This window comes from Phoenix dactylifera, chromosome 3 (assembly GCF_009389715.1).
Source record: "Phoenix dactylifera cultivar Barhee BC4 chromosome 3, palm_55x_up_171113_PBpolish2nd_filt_p, whole genome shotgun sequence".
Taxonomy (NCBI): Eukaryota; Viridiplantae; Streptophyta; class Magnoliopsida; order Arecales; family Arecaceae; genus Phoenix; species Phoenix dactylifera.
In genome coordinates this window covers 12,818,502-12,839,136 of record NC_052394.1, presented here as the reverse complement: position 1 = coordinate 12,839,136, position 20,635 = coordinate 12,818,502, and the positions used below count along the sequence as shown (strand labels likewise).

The 20,635-nt window shown below is 37.7% G+C and overlaps 1 protein-coding gene across 1 annotated transcript; it reads right to left on the bottom strand.

Moving 5' to 3' along the window:
- Window positions 1-1,585: 1,585 nt before the first annotated feature.
- Window positions 1,586-19,571, bottom strand: LOC103703852 (protein MAEA homolog). The gene is made up of 7 exons (XM_039124646.1): window positions 19,089-19,571; window positions 18,785-18,979; window positions 7,810-7,935; window positions 4,730-4,915; window positions 3,100-3,233; window positions 2,765-2,951; window positions 1,586-2,671 (listed from the first exon to the last, which is right to left on the bottom strand). Exons 1-7 carry the CDS (start codon window positions 19,419-19,421, stop codon window positions 2,570-2,572), a joined length of 1,263 nt encoding a protein of 420 aa, XP_038980574.1. The 5' UTR covers window positions 19,422-19,571; the 3' UTR covers window positions 1,586-2,569.
- Window positions 19,572-20,635: the final 1,064 nt, after the last annotated feature.

The following is a 20,635-nucleotide window of genomic DNA, read 5'->3' as shown; positions in this document are numbered from 1 at the left end:
TTCTCAAGAACTTCAATTTTCTAAAACAATTTCCAAGCAACGAGATATTCCCTACCTATGATCATACTTGAGTAAACATGTTCTTGTTTCTTCTTAAGTAGCACGTATTTCGATGTTTCTAATTCCAAAATCATGATTCTGTCCTACTCTTCTTTGAAAATCAAAATTTTATTATTTTGGTGTATTTGTCGTTCAAATACTCACATTTTACATATTAATTTCTTTTGAGTCCTGCGTGCCTACCTCAACTAATTTGTGATCATTGAATGGCCAAATGATAAAATGACCTTACCCTTAATAGTCTTTTAGACTAGGGGAGAGATATGAGTTAGGATTTTTTTTTCGTTATTGAAAACTCGTATGTGGGGACTTAGGATTTCTCCCTTCCTCTAAGAAATGACGCGGCACGGGGTGTACGTTTCCAGGGGTCTACAACTCAATTCCTGGATTAATTATGAAGTTTTAATTTCTCAGAGATTAAGATTGTTTTGCCAAAGGGATGAACAGGGAAATATGTTCTCACTTCAACTCAGGAAAGTATATGCAATGAGTTATGTTTATCTAAATTAAATTCAGGAATGTATATGTGATGGGTTTTATGGACCAATTGGCAAATCTTTTTTTTTTGAGGTAAAAATAGGCAAATCTGATTTTTTTTTTTTTTGGACCAATAGGCAAATCTTAAAGAACTAAGAGATTAATAAACAAATCAAGAAGATTTCATGTACTTGCATGCAAAAGAAATAGTTTAAGGGTAAAATATTCCAATAAACTCTAGCTATAGCTGCTACTCTATATGACCATTACACAATGGACCATGTAATGCAGGATCAATGGAAAAGGTTAAAATAATTGAGGTATTAATATGCAAAAAAAAAACGTTAAAAATTTTGATTGGGAGTTGAGATTTTGTAATTCCCTTTACGATTACAAATCACGCGGTCCCAAAAGATTACAAATCTTTTAATTTGTTAACTTGTCACCCTTCAAAAATCTTTAGTAGTTGCAATTGCATGAGACCATCTTTTTGACTAGGTATGATTTGGCTTGGCAGATTCATTCACCCAGGTATCCAATTTATCTCTTGCTTTGTTTTTTTATTCTCTTCCAAAGAAGCATGTAAAGTACTGTTAGTTGGGACGCTCCAAAATCACTTGCAGGCATCTAATCTCTTTCACTTCCAATCATCCGAATCAAACACGTCCGTCGTAAAAGCAACTTGAAGACTTGAACCTGATTGCTCATCCAAAATATTATGCACACCAAAGCCAGATATTACTATGCATCCAAGTTGATACAGGCATGAGAATAATCAGAACTCAATGGAGTAATAAGAGACACAGGTCATTCCATCTTGCAAATGCAGTTACTGTAAATATAGCTGCTGTACACGGCAAGATTCCTGAACAATAATAATAAAAAGAAACATCTCTCACGCACGCTTGAACAGCATGCTGCTTAGGAGTCGACTGTTTCTAATCTTAAATTATGAAACCTTCCTCAAGATCAGTTCACCCTCAAGCTTAATTTCTGTCTTTTATTTGTTCAATGAAAATGACTGAACTGTTGCCTACTCATCAAAATAAAATAAAATAAAACAACTGCTGTTATAAGAAAAGATTTTGTTATATTCCCTTGAGGGTTCAGCTGTCTCCAGGGGAAATTGCGTCGAAAATTCTTTCAGGTTTTTACATGTACCTTCGAATCGAAAATAGGTCACTCAATTCCCCTTCCTTTCCATTTGGACTACCCCATATGCCTGACTCATCCACTTGATCAGCATAGTCAATCTAGAACCATAGTATGTGTTTCCACAGAAAGACAAATCTTGTGAACTAGTTTACAATTATATAAACTAAACAAGCACAACTGATGCCTCCCAACAGCATCAAGGTTCACACCTTAATCAGCCTCACTTCTGGCTTGACATTTTAATACTCTAAGTTCAAGTCAGATTCACCCCTCTGTCATTAGAGGCTTTAGGTCTAACCTCAGTAGGTCAATAAAACCTTGCCTGCTGGTCCAGATTAACCAAGGATACGCGCAAGCCTAGGACTTCACCAGCAGCGCCTTCAGAAATGTTTGTAATATAATGTACCTGACCCAGATATCAGAATTATTGCAAGATTAATGTTTTCATCCAGACACCCAGTACCTATCTAATTCAGGACACAAAAATATGGATGCAAATATGGTTCGAGGCCTTGGTCCCATGTAACGTTCAAGCTTGATCCAGACCCGACCACAAGCCCGAATTACGTGACCCTTGGGACCCTGCCCCACCCCACCCCTAAAAAGAACTCACATCAAGTAGATTCCAGATGTCCTGAAAGATTTTTGAAAAAGAAAAGAACATTCATCTCTTCCTTTTTCTTCCCCTTTTTTAGTCACTCATTTTTGTTTTCTCCGAACAAAGAATATATCCAAATGCACTAAGATATTCATCTAGCTGCTTGACTCATCTTGACATCTTGTATGGAGTACATACAATCACCTTGCTGTTTAGTTGCAGTGCCCGTGAGCCACAGAACAAGCCAGCTTCAGCTGCACCGCACAATGGCAAGCTGAGTTATGAAATGTACACCTTGACAAGCTCACAGAAATTGAAAGCTTCACCGGTTCTGGGACAGGTAACTTTGCCATCATTTTTGCTGGCCATTTCTTCAAGAGCCTGCCATACAACCAAAAGAGAAGTAACAGTCAACCTTTAAGTAAATGTTCATTGCTTCACTGCAGAATTTCATGCCCTCAAAGCAGTTCTTACTTTAGTGCTATATACATAACCATTAGGCAAAACAAGTGGAGGGTTCTCTGTGTCCATCAGCTCTTTAGTTATGTAGCAAACAAGCTTAGAATGGTGCTGCTTCGAGAATGGCAACGGTGCCGCTAATTTGCGGAAGCCCTCATGCGATAGTGGGTCTTCTTTGGTGCAACCCTCTTCAAAACAAAATCTTAACAAGGTCAAGCAAAAAGCAACATTCAGCAGAAAATAGGTCTTCCATGACAGAGTATGCCATGTCAGATCAAATTTGAAAAACTTAACAAAATAAGAACAAATTAAAATTTCTTCTTGATGTAGCAAATGCAAATTGAGGATACGGAGTCTTCAGGGCTGACAATCCTGCTTGTAAATAGATATTCAGCAAAGGTTCAAGGGTCATGCCAAACAATCTACAGAATTCCTGCTTGAACTGCTCCACCAGATACACCCATTGCATTGGCTCAAAAAGAACCTATAATAACATCATATTAAGGTAAAATACCCGAATACCAAAAGGATGTCTATTAGACTGTAATACAATGATGCATGAGAGACATTTATCAAACAGAACTATTTAACCCAGATCTTGCTTGCCATATATGTTTTTGACAAAACAAAACTTGGTGTTCCTACCATTTTATTGGGTGGTAGATAGAATTAGAGTTAGCCGGAACAAATTTAACTTCATCTTAAAAGGAGCTCTGGTTCGGTTAAACAAATGCCCTTAAATCAAAGGAAAGACTAACAGAGAAAAGAAAGGGCTACCAAAGAACTCTGATCCAACAATGAGCAATTTCATGGCAACCAATAAGCACTCTTGCTAAACAGTTTTTGGACCTCAAAAGTTCAAAACTATGGTAGCAGAGAAACCTGCCCCTTTCTGGATAAACATTCCATGAATGAGTTATAGCAGTTAGCTATATTATCAGGAAAAACAATCTTAAAACTAGAGATTTTATCAAAAACAAAGCTTCAAATACCATCTCCCCTAGACATCAGCTGTTATTATATTGGCCAATATAAACTGATATATTCCAAAAGATATGAACCAGTATGATATTAACCAAGATTATATTCACAATCTTATTATGTTCTCCTACATCACTAATTATTAAAAGCAACGCATAAAACAATAGTTAGTCCTCTCCTACAGTAGCTGATAGTTTGATATTTCAATTGCTATATTTTTGCCCAGATATAGTGATATCTCAGTGAATCCTGGTTCTTTCCTCTTCCAATTTGACAAAGACAGACCAATTTTTAGTTCATATTGGAATTGGTTGCTATATTGCCATGGCCGGGCCCAAGCCTGGCCGAGAAAGGTGGAGAGTTGACATTAGGTGAACAGCCAGTCATAAAATTTAGGGGGGGGGGGGGGGGTGTGGACTATGAAATTGATCCAAATTTATACATGAGAAATGCTTGATAAATGAGGATCCATAAAGATGGCCCCAAATAGTTGGGAAAAGGCTGGATAGATATTGTCGTGGGCATTGGACCATTTAGTTCATCCAGATTTACCACCTGTATCTGCATTTTTCTCCAATTTCTTTGATGGACATCAAGGAATATCTCAGCTTCTTGGGCACAAGATTGTTCATACCTCATGTCTGTCAGAAAAAGACATCCTTTTTCTATTTCTTTTTTTTAGATGTCAAGAATAATGTGTACAGTGCTTTCCGGATTTCCCATGCAACGAGTAAATTAAAGAAACCAGTGCACAGGCATACACACATAGAAGTTACCAAGCTTCAGATATAATAGCCACATTTCCCTTTTTTCAATAAATAAACTGAAATGCAGCAAAAGCCAGAAATAAGAAATTCAAACTTCTGATAGAGAGAAAAAAACAAGACAGCCAAAACACATACTATATATATTATTGGTTTTTAAAAGATAGCATAGCAACTCAGCCAGGGTATACGCACTGAGCCTAACTTATATGTAAACGAGAAAGAGGGGACCTACCTTGTAAGTGGGACACTCGGTATTGCTCCTAAAAGCCAAGGTTGCCATGACACACTGCAATTCTTTCATATAAGTCGCTCCCCAGGGTGCAAGATACTTCCGAGCACATTGTATAGCCCGCAAGTAGTTGTCAGCTCTTACCAACTCTATGAACTCCTGAAGCCTCAATTGAAACTCAAGCTTACTCTGCAATTCAATAAAATATTATTAGTATAGTTGGGCTTCATGATATTAGTGTATACATATAAATGGCAAGCAGGCAGTCCATCCACAAATTTGCCAGATTGCCAACTAGAGGAACTTCTAACAGAAAACAAAATGAAGACATTTAATTGCCAGAAGCTAAGCAAGGAGATCATATTAAAGCAAAGACCCTTGAGAGATGACCCCTCTGTTTTAATAAATCTCCTGATATTTGAACACGTTCCCCAAAATCACTTTCTTTCAATTTTTATTTGTTCCATATGACCAGTCAAAATAGGCTTCCAGAATCAAAGAAATAAGCCTGTTACCAACTATTTCCAATTATTAGATTGCAAAATATATTCAATTTCAATATTAAAAAGATGAAGTTGCAACAACGTCATCCAACAGAATAGTTCATGTGGGTCTACTTATGTCACGCCTCCAACCCGAGATCGCGAGCCAGGCATTGCGGCAACCGCCGCATACTAAAGGGGAACTCTCCCCATAAGCATGCAAGGCATCTCAACATGATATCATAAACAAGCAGCAGAATAAATTTAAATAATAACATTCAAATTTTATTCTAAATAACTAATTCAAAATTAAGTATCTCGCAAAACTAAATAATATTCAAAAATCTTGCATCAACTTTAACAAAAAAAATCTAGTCTAAATAAAGATGTCAAAATCTTGTCTCAAGTCGCTCTCCCATGATAAATCCTCTAAGTCAAGCTAGTTCTTCGAATCTGTAAAAATAGTAAGAACTCGTATAATAGGCTAGATAGCCCAGTAAGCAATGAACACTTTAACTAAATAAATCAAACAATAAAATAATTAATAATATGTTAAAAATAAGCATGCAAAGTACATCAATTAACATCAAATCTAAACACTATCCAATCAATTAAAAATTCAAATTTTGTTCATAAATCATTTTTTTCCAAAACATCGAGTTCATCTCGACAGCCAAGAATTATGATCACATCATAGTGCCACCGCATAACCCCCAATGGCAAGGTATCAAAGTGCCAACACATAACCCCCACTGGCAGGGTATCAAAGTGCCAACATACAACTCCACTGACAAGATATCGAAGTGTCAACATACCCACTAGCAGGATATCGAAATGCCAACGTACAATTCTCACTGGCAGAGTATCGAAATGCCAATGTATAACCCCCACTGGTAGAATATCGAAGTGCCGACGTACAACCCCCACTGACAAGATATCGAAGTGCTTATGTACAACCCCCACTGGCAGGATACAAAATGCTAACATACAACCCCACTGGCAGCGTATCGAAGTGCTAACGTACAACCCCCACTGGCAAGGTATCAAAACATAGTCTGGCTGCGAGTCAGATCCATTTCGAATCAAAACTCTTTTTCTAAAAAACATATTCAATGCTCCAAATCGTGATATATAAAATCATACGACATCGAAATCAATTGAGCATAATCCATATCAAAACAAATACGTTCGATCAAGCATCATACAATATTCTAAAATAAAGCATATATTATAATAATAATAATACATTATGCATCAAGTATATAAATTAAGAATAATTCGATTCAGAAAATATTTATAATTTGTTAATAGATCTAGAAAAAGGATTATATTACTTACCTTATGACCGAAACCAAACTATAGCTCTAAATAATTTCGAAAATCCCTATCGGAACCTAAAACTCCGACGAGCGCACAACTGAAATCTCTGGTGAGCACTGTAAGCTAAGACCGTTGGAAGTCAAGAGGAAAAAGAGAAGAAACCAATATTGGTCTAGCGGTGGTGATCGACAAAATCTATCGATGGTAAAGCAAAAGGAGGTGTAGGGGTCTTTAAATAGCCATTGGAGGCTAGATTTCTTAGCTTATGTAAGAATTCGAGATGGAGGAGCCTGTCTCCTACTCCAAGTCGAACAAGATTCTATTTTTTTTTGTCTTCTAATCCAACTCTTACATCTAGGTCGGTCAAGAAAACTAGGCCCAATTGCTTATTAGCTGGATTGGTTGTTACAGCTTAGGACAAGAGAAGCATTCAATTTAGGCCAATAAAAATTCAGGTGGGGGTTCAGAATTGCTTGACCTCAAAGTTGGCATGCAATCCAGAGAAAACTGTCCAAATGACTGGGCTGTTGTAATTAGGTACTTCTAGAATAAGGCATGCTTCCAATAGCTAGGGCTTGAAATTGAAATTCATAGGCGAGGCAGTAACCTACCTTTAGGTCAGTCGCCGGGCATAACAAAGGCAGCATTTAAATATTAAAATAACTCCTTAAAAGCAGTTCAATATCTGAACCCTTAGAGTGCTCTAAAATAACAGCATTTAAATATTAAAATAATTCGTTAAAAGCATATCAACGTCTGATCCCTTATAATGCTCTAAAACAAATTATAACCATGACCAGAAAAATAATTGTTAGCCAAATTAAGAGCATAAGAGAGAATATCTCAATACCAGATCATGATTCAAATGTAAAACAAGCAATACGAAGGATATGTGATTATAATAATATGAAACACAATAAGCTGGATCATAGGCTTGGGACCTCTTTTGTGATCGAATAACTGGCTTGCCCCTGATTAAAGTAAACAGAAGATACATAGAGGGAAGTAGAAAAGGCATAGACAAGAAAGAGGTGTAATAGCATACAAAGATGGTATACAAAGTGTAACAACCATATAGATTCTCCTAATTTTCATAGTTCTAGTTCAACTGAAAACTACCAACCAAGTCCATTTTACTTAAATTTTACTTGAAACCTTAAAGATTCTCTGATAGTGTGAACATTCCCTTGTCATACCAAGTTTCATTGTTCTAGACAAATCTAAGAAAGCACCATGCTAGCAGCTTTAAATTCCAAAAGAGTAAGCAGAAACAAGTTCTACATACCTTTGATTTTTCAACCTGGACTTGTTCTCCGCACACCAGGCAAGAGCAGGACCTACCTCCTTATTTTGGAGAGAATCAATTACCTTTTTTGCATCAAGGAAGATATCAATATCAACAAGATCCTGCCATTGATAGGTATACTAGGTTAGTAAAAAAATTAAAGTGTAACAAATATAATTGTTTACAAAAGAGAGGGAACATTAAAACCATGGCAAAAATTGAAAGCATTTGGCATCTTATTCAAAAATAATTATATAAACTCGAAGGTTGATAAATTTTTGAAGTTCAAATTGATTAGAAAGTTTGAATGGCCAGAATCATAAATCTGAATGAAAAGTTTTTAAATCCGGCTCTCGATTCCTACTCAAAAAAAGAAAAAAAAATAAGATGCCCAATTGTTAAATTATAAGTTTTCCTATCTGGATAAAAAAGGGAATGAAATAACTTGATTCTTCTTATTTCGTTTCCAAGAAGGACAGTCAGTATAGTACAAGAAAAAAGTTTTGAATTTTTTCATATAGAAAGATATGAATTTTATATGTAAACTCGCAACTCAAGTGAATTGAATCAAATCAATTAAGAAAAATAAAATAAAATCCAGGATAAGGAAAGGAGAGAAAATATATTTTTTCGATGCTTTAGATTAGGTTTATATGATGTTTTTTTGGATAATTTATACATATCATGTCCCATAAAATTGCCCATAATCCACTCATAACTCTGCAATGGGCATGAATCCTCAAGATTCTATTAACAAATTTATCAAACAATAAAAAGATCTATATAGTTCTAAGTTCTAAAGTTACAATTATCTAAACTTACAAGGCCAGTGAGTGAGAGAGAGAGATCTATATGTATTCTTGTTTCAGAATTCCTAGAAATTGCTCAACTTTTCTTTTGCATAACTATGTCCTTTCCAGTTAGAGATCATCATTATTTTGGAACTCAACAAGATGGCCGTATGCCAAATTTCAACCTACCACATATTCATGTTGGAGAACCCATACTTGACTATTTCTCTTGGCTATATCTAGACAAATCCTACCAGAAAATATTGGAATCATCTAGGAGTTGATTGAGTCATCTCTTTTACACCAAAAAAGTTTATTGGTTTATCTGATAGCTGCACCTAAAAACTCACAAGATAGTGAGGGGTATGTGGAAGTACTTGAGATAATGCCATGGAGTCATTCTCAACCGATGGTGATAGGACCATAAAAATAATATTCTTCAAAGTATTGAAAAAAAAATCAAATTATTCTCAGTAAACAAATTAAACAAGAATTGTAAGTCATTCACAAATAATCAATAACTTTATGATTTATTCACAGGTTACTCACAACTAATTCAAGAAACATTTATGAGTTCCGATTAATGATGTTATATATTTGAGCTAGAGGTGTCACTTTTCTATTGTTTATTGTTCTTGACTCTCCCAAGCTTATTTGCACATGAATGGTTGTATAAATATTTTGATTATCTTACATTCTTATTTACTTAATTGTTCTATTTTTTCTGAAAATCTTTTCAAACTTTTGGTGATTTTTTTGTATTTTCCCAAAATATTAAACTTTTATCTCCAGCTGAATTGTTCCCAAATAATGAACTTGTGACTTGGATGCGACAGGCCTTGTTACGTTCTGATTATGCATAAGACTTCACTTGGATAAAAGACACATGATTTAGTTATTAACTAGGTTGCAAATATCTGCACATGATTTGATGCTTACAAGATAAGATTTCTTCTCAGTTGATGACCAAGGGATTCTATTATAGATATCACATAATTTGAGTGAGGGAAAGGCTTTACCTACTGGAGCACATAAGCTAAAATTGTCTATATATGCCTTGTGCTAATGGCACCGTCCTTGGTGGGCCTTGCATATGTTTGAGAGCCCACATAGAAAAGAAAGACGTAGTGTGTAGCATTCATACATGATTTTCACCGATGGAAGCACCAATGTCTTCTTGAGCAATTATTATTGCTTAAATCCAAGGAATGAAATATTGTTGTGCCAGTGATGTGCCAACTTGGCACTAACACAGTACTTATCGTGTCATACTGTGCTACTGCTTGGCACACTTGGTAGACACTAGCACAATAACATGGCGTGTACTAGCATCCATCCATCACCATCCTAGTGACACATGCTGGCAAGACACTAGCATAACACGTACCACGCCATGTCATCAAATTTTACAACAAACCTTATTCTCCATGATATTGGATCAATTATGTTAAATTCCATGCCACAATATCCATCTTCCTTAAGAATTTCACAATGAGTCTATATGGTGTAATTTCTTCATTTAAGAATGCTATGATCAACTGGGCAACCTCCTAGAGTATCATATTACCTTACATCAAAAGGAGCCTATTAAGAAGCACCAACAAGTGGTTCATGTTCTTGACTTAATTGCAAGGTTTTAAACACTGAAATTGAACCCCGACCATTTTTCCATTGAAACGGTATGATATCAGAGCATACTAAAACCAACAGCTTCAAAATACATCAATAACTATTGGTACACACCGGTTTGGCATTCCAACACCCATACCAGTGTTGGTTTCCCACCGGAATGGCATGGTACCTATGTACATCCTGGTCAAGCAGTTTTTGAATCCATGCTTAATTGTAACCACTTACGATGACCACTGACACAAACAAAGAAATCAACCAGAGTAAGGAATTCTTTGGCTTCTAATTTTTATACGAATACATAAAGAAAGCTTCCTCCATAAAGGGCTATGATCTACCACTATATCCTTCACCCCACCATGCCCCAATACTAAGACCTCATTTTCAAAGTACCACATCATAAATTAATAGACCCACCATATGGAAGGAGAATAACTTACCTACATCTTGCATTTGATAAAACTACGAAGGGTGGGCCACAAAGAACTTAGAATTCACTCTCTCCATATTGACCTGAAGAGGGACAAGAATGGAAGAAAGGAACGAACAGGTGGGTGCAATACTGTAACCTACAACGTCACGCATGGTCTTGGGAATATGAAACAATGATATGTATCTATCTATGTACTTCTTCTTGACCTGAAGAGGGACAAGAAAGGAAGAAAGAAAAGCAAAGGTGGGCTACACTACTATAACCTAGGACATCACACATGGTCTTGGGAATATGAAACAATGCTACATATCAATCTATCTATCTACCTACCTACCTATCTATGTATCCATCTATGTCTTTGTGCGTATTAAGGTTAAAAGCCCCCCATAATTCCAAAACCCTCTTATGGAACCTATACAATTAAAATCTCCTAGCAAATGAGTTGCTTCCACAGCAATGTCTCCTACAGATTGTATGTTGATAGAGTATACCTCCATATATATCACCATTAAGAACAAACATAATTGATACATTTTCTAGTCGCAACTGCTTCCATCTCCAGAGACACAAGTTTAGCAGAAAGTAGAAGAAAGGGGAAAGAAAGTTAAGTTTCAACACATGCTAGAGTGAGTGAAGAGCACGTGAAGGGAATACCTGGAATGGAAGGCCACAAGCAAAAAACAGAATGGAACTGTTTTCACGATGAGGACAGCAAAGAGAAAGAGGAACAGAATGAAAGAAGGTGATGTAGATCTTTTTGGAAACTGACTTACATGCTTCACAGATAAAAATGAAAATATCACAGCTGTTAAAATTTTTTGCGGTAGATAAATCCCCGACTATAAAATTTATATGGAGCGAATAGTCATTCAGAGCATAAGGACAAATCATTAGTAAGAAAAAGAAGTGAAAAGGAATGAAAAGAGCATTCATCTCTACATATGCATTTCGAAGTTAAAGCATCATATCATCCATCATAAAACATTATTACCCCTTCAAAATTACCTTATACAAGCAAGATTTCTCCCTGAACTTTGATCTAAAGGGAAGAAAAGAATGATGCCTTGACAGGATAGAGCCAAAAGGTATCATAAATAAGCTAATATGGAAGTGCTCACCTGTCTCCTATTGACCTATTTGCAGTTGGTCAACCCTGAAACATTGCCACCCCACTCCACTTCTGCCAATATTCTATACCTTTCCTATGATCATCTTCACATAATCTTCAATCCAAATTGGCCTTTTTCCGATTGAGAAGGGTTCCTCCAAGCATGAATTGTAATACCTATACTCAGCGTCAGCAGAACTGGTGCCAGGCATCATACTGATTGCGCAGCACCATAATGTCTTTACATGAACGGAAGAGGCCACCTATCGGTTGCACTCTTCAAATCCAGCGAATAACTTTCCTTAAAACCAATCAGCCTATCTAAAGGCACCGTTTGATTAAACGTTCCATCAATAGGGATCCGGCGCAAGACCGCCATCAACCACTTATGATATGGATATAGCAATTGATGTTTAATGTAGTTGCCAATCTCAACGCAAACTCTTGCATACGTCAGTCTCGACCTCGACACCGTGAGCTCGTCCATATACAACGGTTTGCCGACGGAACTCGCTATAATTCCGATGATCGTCGGAGTCCACCAGTTGAGCCTCAGGTTGGGTAGTCTAATCCAAACCGGGACCGAGCTTAGAAGGTCCTTAACAAGTGGGAAACCCGGGGACCATTGACGAAGAAGAAGAGGGCGCTATTTCACAGTGGTAGGGGAAGTCGTCCCGAAGCGCAACCAGACTATTGTTCTTCCTCTTCTACGGCCAAAGTAATAAGCAGTAGCATGATCTGACGAACCGGCCCGTATCGGCCGGTTCGGACCGGTCTGGCCTGTAACCAGTACGCCGGAGCAGTGGAAACTGGCACAGGCCGAACCCAGCCGGAGTCGAGAAAAACGAAGAGAAGGAGAAAGAAAGAGAGCGGGGAAGAGAGGGAGGGCGAAGAGGCCTCCGCCGCCCGGGGAGGGCCGCAGGGGGCCGGCGGAGGCCTCTTCACTTACAATTACAAATCCCTAAATTCTTTTATGCGGCCGCGTTCCCTGTTTCTTTCAAATAAATGAATTTTTGTTCGACGTATATTCTCGTCTAACTCTGGTCATCGAATCAAATTAAACCTTAATGAATAACTAATTGATTTCTCTTCTTTTAGTCATCCTTTACCCCCCGTCAATTAATAACAAAACAGATTATTCCAATATATAAAATAGAAATTTCAATGGCTTTTGCTACTATGACTTTTCCCAACCACGATTTTTTATTCCTTCCAGGCATTTCACTTGGAAATAAGAAATTCTAACGATACCAAATAAAAAAAATAGTGGGTTCCATCGTTTCGAAATAGGAAACGCGGCCGCGGAAAAGAATTTAGGGATTTGTAAGTGAAGTCGGCAAACCCCTGCAGAGGCCGAGGCCCCGTGGCCTCCACCGCACCCTTGCAGGCTCCTCCGCCGCCCCTCGTGGCCTCTCCTCTCTCCCTCCCTCCCCCGCTCACTCTCTCGTTCTCTTCTTCTTCCCCGGCTCCGGCGGAGAAGAGTGTTCCGGTTCGGTACCAATTTAAACCAGTCCGAGCCAGAACTGTGCCGGTCCGGTAGGCGATCAGTACACCTACCGGTACCGGTACCGGTACGGCGAACCATGAGCAGTAGTTTTTTGTAGGAGGTTGCTTCTCTTAGCGAAAAGTGCGGGTCTTGTTGGGAATGAAAGTCAAGGTCTTGTGCTGCCTTAAGCTACTTGTTATTTTGAATTCCTTTTGTGCTGCCTCCGATGTCCAACGTCCTCCTCAGTGGCGACTTGGAGTCTTGCTTCACCGACTACGGCCTCGTCCCCTAGCTCCTCCCCTCCCCCGATGACGACGACCACCTCCCCTCCTCCTCCTCCCTCTTCTACTACGCCTCGGAGACCCGCCATCCCCGCTCCTTCACCCCTCACTCCGACGTCTACAGCTTCGGCATCCTCCTCGAGCTTCCGACTGGCAAGACCCCCTTCCACGACCTCGTCGAAGAGCATGGTGCCTACATCCCCCGGTGGGTCTCCTTGGTGCGCGAGGAGGAGACAGAGCGAGGATCTGGTCTCCTCGGGGAACAAGGCCTCGGAGGAGAAGCGGGCGGCTGGTAGGCCTCCAGATTTAGGGCTGCAGCATGTAGGCCTCCAGATCTAGGGCTACGGCCTGCGGGTCTAAATGGGTAATCCGAGTTAGAGTCGGATCGGATCGGGTCTTCTAGTAAACGATCCAAAATTGACCCTAAAAAACGGGTCAAGTCGGGCTCAGATCGGGTCCGGAATTGGGTTGACCCAGACCCAACCCGAAAAATAGAACGAGTCTAAATTTAGGACATGACCCGACCCCGCGGGTCCTAAAATTCGGATCGGGTCTACATGGGTCGGGTCGGGTCGGGTTGCCGACCCATTTGCAACCTTAAAAATGCCTCAAGGTTGCCTAAATTACTAGATTATCCATACATGTTCTCAAGCATTAGCCCTGAAATTTTGTCCACATTATGGTACTTGCCATTCGTACCTAAAATTTCCACCAGCTGTAATGGGTTACTTTTGAGGAAAATCTAGATCATTCATCATCAAACGAGTGGTAAACAAAAATAAAAGATTTATTATATTTAACAAAAAAGGTCACAGTTTCAGCCAAGCCACCAATATCCATCCTAAAAGGTACCAAACTTGCATACCAATCTTGTGAATTGACTTCAAGCATTTTATTGGAATCATAATGAAAAAGGTAGGTTAAACTTATAACGCGAAAGAAGCCTCAAAGGAAAACAATAAAGTGAGCAATGAAAGACCTATAAAAAAGGAGTATTAAGAGCAATTAGTACTCCAAGTGAGCAACTAACTGATTCCACCGAAAAGGTTCACACAAAACCATATATACTAAAAGATCAGTCTGTTTACAATGTGCTGATTCTGTTCTTAGATTTATCAATTTTAATCTCCAATTTTACAGTTGATCAGCAAACTTAATTATCAAGATTTTGACATGATAGGTCTCGTACAGATGCCATCAAATATTGGAATATGGTTGATGCATTATCAATTCGACTTAGATTTAGCACGATGAAGAAATGAAAACTTAAATTTTGATATTTCTCGGATATGGTCATGACATATAGAAACCTAAAAATTATCTTTTAGAAAATCATTTCTAGTAAATGGCATTTTTTCTAGTGTTGTGTTATCTAAAATCTTGGGATTTGGATCCCTGAGACGCTATTCTTTCTTCTTAATATTTAGTCCTCTTCACTCCATGGGCCAAATTACAAATACTGGCTTCTAAGTCATGAATTCCACCAAGATATGCATTCTTGCAACCTTTCTATCACCATATATGTTAATATTAATATCTTAGTTACGGCAAACAAGTCAATCATCATTAACCTTCACATGACTCCATAATATCGCACTCTCTTAGACCATTGAATAATGAATACGTAGGTTGTCACTCTTCTTGATCATTTCAATAACAGTGACATCATGAAAACAATGAGATTTGCTACTCTGGCGTCAATTTCGATGCAATCGGCTTCAAGACATTATTTTACATCTAGTTCCTCTAAAGTGAAAATGATTCAGTTGTAAAGAGAAGATAATGGTCAAATCAATATAGGCAAGTCCACGCTCGGATCAGGCCTTAGAAGCAGAATAGAAAAATCCAAAGGAAAAATGATTATTTTATTAACGTTCTTGTTAAGGTCTAATAAAAGTTGTGCTGTTTCAAATTAACTTTGAAAAAAGATATATAAATTTCAAGATAAGAATCTTTATATCATGTTACTGCCAAAATGGGTGATTAATTTTAAAAAAAAATGCATCAACTCTAACCAGTGTTTGATTTAGACTCGTCAAAGACTTCTAAAATAGAAGTTAAAGGAAAATGGATGATTTATTAAAAACTTAAATAAAGAAAATCTGAAATCCATCACTAGTCTTAAACTTAGATCATGGTTATATGATCTGACACACAATTGTTTTTTGAGAGAAGCTGATACACAAACATGTAGAAATGTTAAAGCCCAATTAGACTCACCAATTTCCATTTATGGCAGATTTTGCTACAAACCCACATAGCTGAGATGAAAATAAGTGGATATCAAAGGTCCCCTTGTTGGAGGCCCTTGCTATATTGAAAGAAGGTATAAAAACTAAAATGCTATTTAACAAAAAAAATTTTTTTAAAAAAAAAAAGATATTACATGATGAGGCTACTCAACTGATCTACCATTCTACCGAGATCCAACTTTTTCTTATTTCAACAATTTACCACAATTAGATAGATCAAAGTTGTAAAATGCTCTCTCAACATGCACTTTGGACAAACCCAGATTCACTAACCCAAAAATATACATACATACATACATACATACCAAAGTTTACCTTTTTACCAGTGTCACTGCATACACAACTTAAAATTAAAAAAAAATAAATCATTGGCAGTATTTGTTTTTCTAACTTATTCTACATGTGCATACATACATACATACGTAGGTTTACTCTTTTACTGAGTGTCATTGCATACACAACCAAAAAGAATCAGAAGAAATCATTGGTAATATTTGTTTTTTAACTTATTGCACTCTAATTATGACAAAATGGATTTTGCAAAACCAATATACTCATTTTGACAGTTCTGCAAGCTCTACTTAATGGATTAATAGGTTTACAATTCTTGTTAAAGCCTCCTTGTCTTTCAGAATGAGAAAATGGAAGTTAGTTTAAATGGGTTGTAAGACTTTAGAATAGCATTATCTGAAAGTTCCCACAATATCATCTTTCAAAATGTCACTTAATTCAGGCTTTCTATCCATGCAACTTTGGAAACTATGACCATCATTTCCTTCTCCATCTCCCAGGGTCCATCCTGTGTTGTGACTACAACTCCAATAAGTCAAATCCTACCAGTTCATCTTAAAATAATCACTTCTCCTCCCTAGACAAACTATTGTAGTATCCCACCTTTTTTATTTAATGAAGTCTCCTTAACCTTTCTTTTCCCCATCAACGTCGATCTGTCTTACTAACCATCATAAGAGAAACTTCATTCTAATTCTTTTGCTAATGAAATCATTCTTACCTAACTTTTCTTGTATATTATACAATTTAGCATAACTTCTTCTGAGTCTCTGTTTAGTTGCCAACTCCTTTAGGCCAAGGCTCCTAGTTCTGGTTCTCCAAATCAAAGTACTTTTGTACCTTTTGTACTTCATAGTCTTTTAAAAAGTCCTTCTCAAGCCTTTACCCAGCAATCTCAATGATATCATTGATAATTTCATCTTCCACCTATTCTCTGTGGGTTTTTTGTTTTCTTTAAAAACTTGATCCTTAAATTAAGCTAAATATTTGCTGAAAACAGACATTTTTTTCTTTCATGAATACCCTCTTGAATTTTAAATATTTGGTGCCCTAGTTGTCTACAGCTTGGCTCTGGAAAATTTTCTTGGGCAAAAAAAACATAAAAAAAAAAGAAGAGCTTCTTGTTTCCAAGCGGAGCTCTATAGTGAGCTTGAGAGGAAAACTCTAGCAATAATTAGCAATTTTCAGCCACTTATGCATAAGTGGAAAAAAGATTATCCATAAGACCACTCCTTCGTAAGAGAAAAATTAGGGAGCCATGCCTGATCCCATGCCTTTTAATAGGCTAATCCAATCGTGGAAATCAGTGGGAGATGAGAGGAAACCAGCCTCTCCAATTGCTCCAGAAAATGGGAACAGTCTTTCAGACATACCCACATCTCTTTATCCCAAGTGCCTCTTGCCCAAGTTCCAATCATCATTCCCCATTTAATATGAAAGGAAAAGAAAATCTTAGTTGCCCATCTCACCAACTAACCCTTTGCAATCTCAATCTCCATTAACATATCATTCTACCTTTCCTCCCTCTTCTTCTCTGTCCTTCCCAAGAATCAAGATCGAGATCCACCTTCCAATTCGTCTCATTATAGCATCACTTCCATTTCTTTTCTTGGTAAGGCATCATTTCCATTTCAAGAAACCATCCATCTCCTTCATTCCATATGCAAAATTAAATCCATTTAATCTATCTTCCATGAATAAAATGCTCTTACCACCAAGGAGGAGAGAAGGCCATCTCTTGATTTAAAAGATGTCTGGATGAAGGGAATTCAGTGTGATAAGCCCTAGGGAACCAGGAGAGAGAATGGGAAGACATTGAGAGCAAAGAGATGAGCAAAGTGGAATTAAGGAGGTGGATGCACTGAAAATTGGGGATCTAGGAATCCTATATTTTTGGGAGATTAGGAGTCCTATTCCTCCACAGAAGGTAGAATAAGAAGCAGCAGTCAGAGTCTGTGAGGATTGGGGTGCAGCTAGCATGGTTAATAGCAAGATGGCGAAGTAGAAAACGAGGGAAAGTGGTGCAAGTTTTGAGGAATGGTTCAGGAAAACGACCCTGTTCCACTTTAGGAACTGGAGATAGCCGGTCTCTGAGATACGGTGCTAAGACATGGAAAGCTAGGCATGGCTCCCTAGCTTTCCTCTCTTTCTAATAGCACAAACATATTTCGTAGTTCCTTCCTCGTATTTTTGCTGCCTTCTTCGAATACTGTCTTAAAGGGCACTATCACCTCCTAAACCGAAGCAACCCCCCCCCCCCCCCCCGCGCCCCGCGCCCCGCGCCCCGCCCCGCGTAGATCAACCTATAATATATTAAATTCTGGCAAATCCTTCCTCAAAATGTGAGGGTGAAGCTGTTTAATTCTAAGTTATCGACCTAAATTCATTCACAACTGAAAACACTCAACATGTGCACACAGCAAACTATCTATTTTTGACTCTGATTATATCCCAACTTTAAATTGCAAATAATGAGAAAAATGAATCAGCAGCGTAGGCAATATTAAGATTTTACAGTATAGGTCCAAGAAACAGAACCAATCAACAATCAATAGCAAATTAACAATGTTCATCCTACATCTGTAAAATAAATAAATAAATAAATACATAACAAGCGAAGAGACTGGTCAGAATTCTTCAAGAAAAAAGAATCTCAAAGCTACAAAAGGAGGAGAACTAGTCTCAATCCCAAAATGATACCTGAATGTTGCTCGTCTCTGCAAGCTTCTTGGCGGCATCGTAGTACGACATCCGCAGCATGTAGTCAACAAGGATGCGCTTCAACCTCGTGTTGCTCCACTCCGTCAAGTTATCGGCATCAATTGAATCCAAGTGGTCCAGCCGAGCCCGGCATCTCTGGGCCTGCAACTTCTCGGTCTTACTCCCCTCTTCCAACTGAAAAAGAAAGTAAATTACTCACAAATCCAATGCAAGAAAGCAATAAATGAATACAGAAAGAAAGAAGAAAGAAGATGGTTCCAGTTAGGAGAGGAAATTGGGCTACCTTGCGCTTGAGGCCCTGGAGGCGGGAGACGAGGGATCTGAGGTGGTCGGCGGCGTCCTCCCGGGACATGGCGTCGGAGCGGTCGGCAGAATCGGCGACGCTGGAGAGCACGGCGGAGATCTCCTTCTCGGCGTAGCGGTGGTGGGAGCGGATCGTCTTCTTGAATTGCTCCAGGGGGGCGCGGAGGAACTGGTGCTCGAGCTTGAGCGACTCAGCGAGCTGGAACATCCTCGAGGAGGGCGGCGCCACCGCCGCCACCACCTCGGCGGGGGTGGAGGCGGCGGAGGAGTCACCGTTGGCCAGCGATGAAGGCGACTCGCCGGCCATGTCCATGTCTCCAAGGAGGGGGTGGGAGGCAAGAAGAAGAAGAAGCGATCGGAGAGAGGGAAAGGATCAGTATTGATGGAAAGGTGGATCGACGGCCATTCCTGCGAGACGGTCGGGGTGGATATCGCGTTCCTCAAATCAGATCTGGCTGAAAGCAATCATTGATTGCGTTTCCTTAAATTGCGTTGGTCCTCTGCAAATTAGGTCCTGTTTGAAGGTGCTTTTGGAGGGCCAAAAAGTACTTTTAAATGAAAAACTGTGTTTGGTAAATTTTTCAAAAAGCTATTTCAGCTTTTGCGGGAAGCTAAAAATAGCTTTTGGGAGGAAGCTCCAATTTGAAGCTTTTGGGAGGAAGCTGTTTCAGCTTTTTCGGAAAGCTGTATTTTTGACAAAAATGCTCATATTAAAATAACATAATTACATAGTTTGTCCTTTTATAAACCTAAAAATCTGCTGGAGCCAAGAACCCTAGCCGTCAGACTCCCTTCCGTAAGAAAAAGTATTTTTCTTTTCAATTTTTGTATGCATCTCTTGAACCACATTTTAGAAGAAAAAAATTTTAATCCTTTTTCATACCTTCCAAAATCAATCTATTGTTTTTTTTTAATCATCAACCTCGCGGCCCACGCTGAGGTCCTCCTCGAGCGTGGACCACGAAGAAGAGCCCCTGGACCGCGAGAAATTATTTTATGGGAAATTATTATGAAAAATTATTTTATACTAATAATTATAATATTTTATATCTTTATTTTTGTATTATACTATAAATATAATATCATATTATATTATATCATAATACATTAATATGTTATGTTAAATAATTTAATATTATGTTATATTATGGAAAATTAATTTATACTAATAATTATAATATTTTATACCTTTATTTTTGTATTATACTATAAATAAAATATCATATTATATTATATCATAATACATTAATATGTTATGTTAAATAATTTAATATTATGTTATATTATGGAAAATTAATTTATACTAATAATTATAATATTTTATACCTTTATTATTGTATTATACTATAAATATTATATTATATTACATTACATTATAATACATTAATATGTTATTTTAAATAATTAAATATTATGTTATATTATGAAAAATTAATTTATAATAATAATTATAATATTTTATACCTTTATTATTGTATTATACTATAAATTTTTTATTATATTACATTACATTATAATACATTAATA

Bases quoted from the DNA above. Each gene is read 5' to 3' on its own strand.
- LOC103703852 (XM_039124646.1), bottom strand. From the start codon at position 19,421: ATGGACATGGCCGGCGAGTCGCCTTCATCGCTGGCCAACGGTGACTCC. The intron at 18,980-19,088 runs GTAGCCCAATTT...TTTCTTTTTCAG, and splicing joins TCCAGGGCCTCAAGCGCAAG to TTGGAAGAGGGGAGTAAGAC. The intron at 2,952-3,099 runs GTATCCTCAATT...GACCTTGTTAAG, and splicing joins TTGTCAGCCCTGAAGACTCC to ATTTTGTTTTGAAGAGGGTT.